The sequence below is a fragment of the Cydia pomonella genome, unplaced genomic scaffold, assembly GCF_033807575.1.
Source record: "Cydia pomonella isolate Wapato2018A unplaced genomic scaffold, ilCydPomo1 PGA_scaffold_178, whole genome shotgun sequence".
In the NCBI taxonomy this organism is placed as follows: Eukaryota; Metazoa; Arthropoda; class Insecta; order Lepidoptera; family Tortricidae; genus Cydia; species Cydia pomonella.
This window is the reverse complement of record NW_026907820.1, coordinates 625,350-633,196: the sequence shown is the minus strand read 5'-3', so window position 1 is coordinate 633,196 and position 7,847 is coordinate 625,350. Positions and strand designations below refer to the sequence as shown.

The following is a 7,847-nucleotide window of genomic DNA, read 5'->3' as shown; positions in this document are numbered from 1 at the left end:
CAAATGACAGTTGACACTGATCACACTGACAATGTTGCATTGACATAATAAATTTAATGTTACTAGCTTAAAAGTAAAAAAAATAGGAAAATTTAAGAAAACACCAACGGCCCCTTGTCTGTTCTCAGTACAAAATTTGATAGTTAAGCCGTAGCCTTTTAAGTGGTGGGCAAGCTGTGTGTGTGCGTTTTAGGTATGATGACTTGTCGATTATAGTCATGTTGTAGCGGAACAGAATAGCGATTAATTAAAGCTTTGATATCTTCACTAAATATAAACATCATAGAAACGCTAATGGATAATGAATCAGAATACTTATGTTATAATAAAATTACTCATTACATTTATAACGTATTAAAAAAAACTACTTACTAGATCTCGTGCAAACCAATTTTCGGTGGAAGTTTGCATGGTAATGTACATCGATAAAGAAAAAAATAGTTTATTATTCAAGTAGGCATATTACAATGCGCTCATGAACGTCAAATAAAGCCACAATACATAGATACGCCACACGTATGGGTTTGATGAAAAAGAGTAGCAGAGAAAGCGCTATTATTGTTTGTCCTTGTCACAGTCCCGATTTTTTAAATTCCTCACCGTAAATTGTATCATGGTTGATGATGGGCAACAAATAACCCGATCAAATTACGTAGGTTGACAGGAATGTTAAAACGTGTTTTTAATTATGTCGCATTGTGTATGTTCTATCCCTCACGGGGCGCACGTCGTTCGTTAGTACATCTGTAGAATCCTACCATTTATAATTTTATCGGTAATATCGGCCATAATCAGCGGTCGCAATATGCGGACAAAAATGGCTATTGCGTCCGCACGGCCCGATTTGATGAGACAATTTAATCAGATTGGCGAAATATTGTTACCGTTTAAACGGGCCTTAAAATAAAGAGAAAAGAAAAATGTAATAAAAGACTGGCAACATTTTAGTTTTTTTTATGAGGATTCAGGCTGAGTATGTTTGAGACATGTAATAAAACAGAAACAAATTTATATTATAATGATAATATAGACAACATCAATTTTATGCAATTATAATCAACGACCTATTGTGCATTTATTGAACTTGAAATAACTGTATATTCAATTTATAATATGAATAAAAAAAAATTGAGAACACACGTTATCGACATTTAACTTATTTTACCAATGATTGGAGGGTAGGTTTAGTAGTTAGTACCTACGCGACTTATTTACAATCGAGATGCGAAATAAATATAAGTACCACTTTATTTACTCTATCGTTAAATTAAGTGATAATTATACTTCCGTAATGGAGATGAGTTTTAAAAGAGCCATTAATTTAAAACACTGTAAGGACTCGACATTTTTCACTTTTGGACAAAAAAATCTAGCAGTTTCTCTATTTTCAGCTCATTAATATAAATGCAGACTTGTCTTACCTTATAAAGTACAAATGAATGCTTGCAAAGTAATAGAATGTGGTGTTCACGATCTAATATTTTTCTTTTTAACCGTAATATTTCTTTTATATTTTTATAAAATATATTTTTTTATATCGATTTTCAGTTCGCTCCAATGCTGCGATCGACATATTACAAAGATGGGTTTACAATATTACCTATGCTTCTTTAGAAAAGCCTCTCCTAACTACGTTAATAACAATGACTGCTAGTGTAATCTTCCTAACAGTAATGTTAATACTAGCAGTCATTTTTGCTGTCGTAATATGTCTTACAAGCATTATTTTGTTAATAGAAGGTAAGAAGAACTATTATATATATCTTCGCGACACGTTAGCATAGAAAATAACCCACATTTTCTCCTTTTTCAGGGTTTTTGCTGGTGGTGATAATAATTGCAGTTAGTTTACTTACCATGCTTGGTTCATACATTTATGTCGTTGGAATTACCTTAACTCTTTATTTTAAAGCTGAAAGCAAAGGAGACAGAACCATGGCAGAAACAAATTAACTTAATATCTTATATGTGTTTGATTTGGTAATTAAATGCTCTTTGGAATTTATTACATTTTACTTTATTTACATATTACACAAAAAATTACAAAATTACACAATTAGAAAAAAAAACAATCGTTGGGTCTCGAACATGTCTCGAACAATTTTTCATTCTTAATTTCTGAATGTACTTGGGTCCGAAATAAATTAACGGTTCGGTTTTAGTGGAACAAAAAAATATTGAACCCTAGTGTTCAGTTTGGACAATAGCAGCTGTCAAGTAAAGGAACTTGAATTATGTCATTCATGCGCTACGGTCAATTTGTGAGCGAATCGAATCGAACGAATTGTATACTCGAGTAACGTAAAAAGCGCAAAGTAACAATACACAAATTTCGTAAATCGATACTGTTTGGTGCTGTGTTATTATCGTATTATGTTTATCGTAATCAGTTCAGTGATAACTAATAATATAGTTAGTGGGATTTTCAACCTGTGTCCTGCATTGTTCAGTGAAGATAGTTGAATGAGATGGCCCGTCTTTGGGCTCCAGCAAGGTCATAACTTCATCGATAGTGTAAATAATGATTGTAAGTTCAATATTTTATTTTGTTGATAGATTTCGGAAAAAAAACTTGTTACTTCTAAACATGTGATATACACGCCTTTCTATGGTTTGTTGATAATTGACAGTTCAGAGGTCAAAGTAATATTATAATTATTAATCACATTTCTAAATGTTTTCGTATTGCTTATTCATATAAAATAGTTATTTTTAGAGCTTGACTAATTGTCGTAAGATTTCCATGAACCCAAATTATCATCAGATCTATCAGCATACAAATTTCATGCATAGGTCGAAACTTGGTTTTATGAAGGCATCTTTGCAATAAAGTTACACTACTCTAAAGTTAAACATTCACTCAAATCCTCTATTTTTCACGTCTTCCATAAACCAAACAAGTATGAAATAAATAACTAAGGTTACATTTATTGAATATTTTTGCTATAGTAAAGTTAGTTATCTAAACTATACTGAACATATGCCAAATTTCCTCTTATCTAAACTATAATGAACATATGCCAAATTTCCTCTTCTGGTAAAAATAGTCATAGTGAAACTTGAAAATGAGGAAAACTTATTTTTATGTTAATATACCACAATCATATTCAGATTTGTGAGCTAACCTTGGCAATCTTTTGTTGGATCACAAGACCATTCTGCACGCTCAAAATGTGCCATGAACTACTGTTAATTATTGATAATTATTATATATCTTCTTGAATCATCTAAAGTAACAGATAATAGGTACATTAACTATCATCATGAAAGGATGCATGTCATTTGACATTCCTTTTATTGTCAGAGGAAATAGTCTTTGAATAAGTCATTAAATCATTGAATACTCTTATAGTAAATTGATAGCAGTTGTTCTTCAAGAGTGGATTTTAGAAAATTCTATTCACAATTATCTGGTGACAACTAAATCTCACTAATTACCACCATATTCATAGCTATAGTATTATACCATATTAGTACCAAAATAAGGTTTTTTTTTTTAATTATTTTTTAGTTAATAGTGAGTTTTGGTTGTCATATGACAATATTAAGCCAGTCAAATAAAATGTAAAATTTAAGTTTCAAGGATGTATATTGATTACATCAACTTGTCAATAATAAAGAATTATTGCTATGCATCAGAAGACACTGAGGCCTCTAGACTTAAGCCTGTTATTATTTGTTTGGTTATCTCAACAATTCTTCCTACTTTTTGTATTGAGTGAAGCAGCAGATTTCTTGGGGCATCATGGTTTTTACGTTTTTATGTTTGTACAAGTCAAATATTGCAAGTTAAATTTGACCCACATCCTGGTTTCCGATGAAGTTGAAAATTTGCATACATATATAAGTTGGGTGACAATGCAATATTATCATACCATCGAGCTGAACTGATGATGGAGATAGGATGTGGCCATAGGAACTTTGTGATAAAACAATGCAACCTAATTTTTTTTAGAATTGTCTTGATAAGTATTAGTTACCTGTGGAAAGAAAAGTACAGTCAGCGATAAAAGCTTGTACCATAAATGATATTTTTGCAAAAACTTATCATAATCCCCACCCATTTTAGTAGCTTAGTTTTGACTTAAAGTAATGTTTTATACCAATATAATTATAATTACACACAGATGCCAAGGCAAAAGATGATAAATATTTTTGGTACTTACTTCTCAGATTTCTTTAAAAACAGAGCAAAAGCAATAGCTGTACAAGTTCTCATTTTATTTCAGATTTTAACATTCAAGGAAAAGGCTGCGAAAAAATATCCTTTACACTGGATTTGTAAGTAAATGCTTCTTGATATATTGGCAACCTGTCCTCAATTTACCACCCACTTCTATCTGGCGTAGATTCTGTGACTTCTATGTATTTCTTTTTTTTTTTTAAGTAGATGAATATAATTATGTAATGTATGCACATAAACAAGTATATACATTATGATTTGTTTATAAATAAATATATTGTCTATATTATCATGGCATTGTTTGAATTACAATATGGGTAATTAGGATGGCTTGTTCATTAACATCATGTTAATCAAATGAGAGCAGAGGAGGCATAGCTTGGCTCAAGAATTAACTTGCACAGATTCATAGGGGTGGCTGACTTAAGAGCAGGTTTTCTTATTTTAATTATTAGTTAAAGTTAATTGGGATAGTATTGAAAATAGAGCACAGAGAAAAATTATGAAGAAGTACATTAAACATATTTCTTTGATGTAAAAAATCTTATCTAGGCACTATCATATTGTTTTCTCACTTGAGTTACCTCACGTTGCTTGTGGAACATGTATCTGAAAAGACAAATTGATATATTTCATTTGATTTGGATCTTAAAAAAAATGTTAACCTCAATGGCTAGCAATCATCCATCTCATCTGCCATTTGTAAATACAGTCAGCAGCACAGAAGTTGCTATTCGGGTGAGGTTGGAGGTGTTCAGAGTGAACTGCACAGAACTTAAGAGTGTGTTGGTTTTGCAACACTTTCACCGCTTAGTTACTTCCATTGCTGATTGTACTTGGTAGACATTCTGCAGAAATGATGTTACTCATTAAATATGGAAATTAATATTTCTCATGCACTCTTTTTTTATGCTTTTATGCCAATTAGCATAAAATTTGCTTCAAGATCTTAAGATAAGACTGAATAAAATTGATTAAGATTATAGTCGGGCTAGAACTGCATGTCATGCAACATTCTAAATATGTTTCTTTTGCACTGTACTTTGTAGAAGGGGAAGGCTACCTTAGCTTCTAGTATTCATGGTCTTACTTCTAATTATTGCTATATATTGCACATTACTATAATTTATGAGAAGAACATTGATTTGATACTTAAGCAAAAGCATAACTTTTTTTTTCTTCGACTCTCATAATTTTGGTGATCACAGTAGAGTCAAACCAAGATAAGTTGGCAGCAATTTTGACAGCCTAGACAGTGCCGGTGTTATTTTAAACCTCAAACTTCTATGAAATTGTGACATTTACTTAACACTTGCACAGGCTGGGCTATCAAAATCGTTGCCAATTTAGCTTGGTCAGACTCTAGAACATGTTTTGCAGGAGAGGTCGTCAAGCTGGCGGCCCTCCAGGATGCGACTCGCGCGCCCTCGCTAGCACCGCGCGAAACACGTCACGTCGCCACACTTACTGGTAAGTTTTATTAAAATTACTTATCTTAAGCCCAATATTAATGTACCCAGCTTATTTATTTATCATATGGCTTCAATACAAGTCACAACAAGCTTTAATACAAGTCACAACAAGCTTCAATACAAGATACAAAACTGTACTAATAACTTAAACCAAGCTTACCCTACACGTAACCGAAGAACCGAACAGAGTTCGGTGTTCTTCTCGGCGCTTCTTGAGGCTTCCTAAGCTCGAAAATGCACTCTTGTTCGGACTGTTAAGAGGGGCGTAAAGCCATATTGTGTAATTAATTTAAGTTTGATTGAACAGTGAGTCTTCTGTACCGGTGGTACAGTAGGTACATATAAATGCGCGTATGTTTATTGAGCCCCTTCTTATGGTAGACTTTTATGATACGTTGGATAATCCAGTTTCCATTTCAGAAAAAGCGCTTATCGATGCCAAGTCTTTAGAATTTCAAATTCGTCTGAGGTGCTGTTACGCAGTGAGGTTTAGGTAGGGGCTACCTAAATATTAAACAAACACAGTATGTTCTATTGTTATAGTTATATGGAAACACTTTTATTTAATCTAATACTGTTATTCTGATTATTATGTAATCTATAATAACTACATTTTTATCATTTGTAGTCCAGATAAGAAGTCAGAACCAGACTTTCCACAAGATACATGCCAGATTGCGTAGAAATAAAACTATGATTGCATTTGCAAAAAGCATTGTAAGATAAGCAATGGTCCTACTACTAGTCTAATAATAAAAAAAGTTGCAACAAAAGGGATCAAAGTATACTGAAGAGCTGAAAATAAGTATGGTACAGCATATATTGTTGTCCACCCACTGTCCAGAATGACACTATATACATAATTATGTATTTACGTTTTTCTTATTCGTACTGTGCGGTTAGGTTAAAGTAATACGTGATGCGTCGATGTTTGTTGAAGTGTGAGGTAAGTTAGTCGATGTGGGAATGACGAATTACTATTTATAGCCTATTCTGCAGATCAGTGCGTCAGCCCTAACCAAATCGAGTTCGTATCTATCGATACTGTTTTTAAGAACAGAGTAGATACTAGCTAGCATTTTTTAAGTTCTTTATACGTCTCGTTTGGTAGGTAGATTACGCTTGTGCACTTAAGGTTTCATCTAGTATCTCAGTGAATAAATTTCTCGGAAGAAGTAAATCAATCGCATAATGCATTCAATTACACCCCGATGTCGTTATGTAAGGGTCTAAAAATAAACGCCCATTTATTTGTAATTAATAAGAATCCAACAAGCTGGCCTTACGCGCACCTTATAATTTATATTTCGACTAAAAAACTAGATAGAGAAGGTTATGAGCCAGCCTTGCCATAATCATCTATGAGTGTATTAATACGCCTGGAAGAAATTATGATATTAACGATTAACATTATTCGTGGCAACTACGGACACGCGGACAAACGTCGGCGTTAAAACCTTGTCCTAAGGGAGCTCGGGTATTATGACAAATTTCCGCGTATAGCCAGTTGCTGCTAGTCACCCGAAGAAAGGGTGGGTAATCTTATGAATGGGGAGCTAGTTTGTCACGATCTAACTTGCCATGTGACTGGCTACGTGCCAGTAGTCGGTTATTCTGGGCGGGCGGCGCGCGCGCACCCCAGTCTAGCGCCGCGCGTCCGTCGAACGCGACTCTGAAACGCGCGAACCAATTTGCGCTACTTACCCTCTTTTTCTTTTTTCGAACGTTGTTGACGTATGTTTGTTGACACTGACTGACTGACTCTGTGTTCAAAATTAAATTTTAGAAAATCCTGATAGGGAGCGTATTAAGTGCGTATACAATACGTATTGGGTGCAATTAGGTATTATGTCAGTTTTCTTCTGTTTTTCCTAAGTTCTGATCTAATGTGCTGGGCTTGGAGTAGTCCTATCTCGGCAAGGAGTTGTGCGAAGACTGAGAAATGAAAGGTACTGCACAGAAGTTTTAGAATCGGCATGACCCTTTAATGCATTTGTACCCCCACTAGAACATGAGAACTAACTTTAAACAGCTACTTATTCATTGTTTGAGGAATGTTCGAATTAAACTCATTGAGTTGCACCAATTGCGACATCAGTGTTATGTGTTAACTCTTCATAAATGTTGCAATGCAGTTAAGGTACCATGCGTAACAAAAGTCGGTACTATTTTTTATTGTCTGATATTTCGTA

The 7,847-nt window shown here is 33.7% G+C and overlaps 1 protein-coding gene and 1 long non-coding RNA gene across 3 annotated transcripts in view; both read left to right on the top strand.

The window, feature by feature from the left end:
* Positions 1-1,573: 1,573 nt before the first annotated feature.
* LOC133533558 (uncharacterized) lies at positions 1,574-2,005 on the top strand. The gene is made up of 2 exons (XR_009801898.1): positions 1,574-1,740; positions 1,814-2,005. It is a non-coding gene; the product is annotated as an uncharacterized LOC133533558 (long non-coding RNA).
* Positions 2,006-5,565: 3,560 nt separating this feature from the next.
* The window catches only part of LOC133533555 (trafficking kinesin-binding protein milt-like), a 54,819-nt gene continuing 52,537 nt past the window's right edge, over positions 5,566-7,847 (top strand). Inside the window, exon 1 of one of the 2 annotated variants that reach the window (XM_061872552.1) lies at positions 5,566-5,653. Coding sequence is in view for 1 of the 2 variants with exons in the window: in XM_061872548.1 (XP_061728532.1) it covers positions 7,598-7,604 (7 nt within the window). In the remaining variant the exon portion in view is untranslated. Of the gene's footprint in view, positions 5,654-7,421; positions 7,605-7,847 lie in introns of those variants that run through there. The other variant, XM_061872548.1, reaches the window with a different exon arrangement.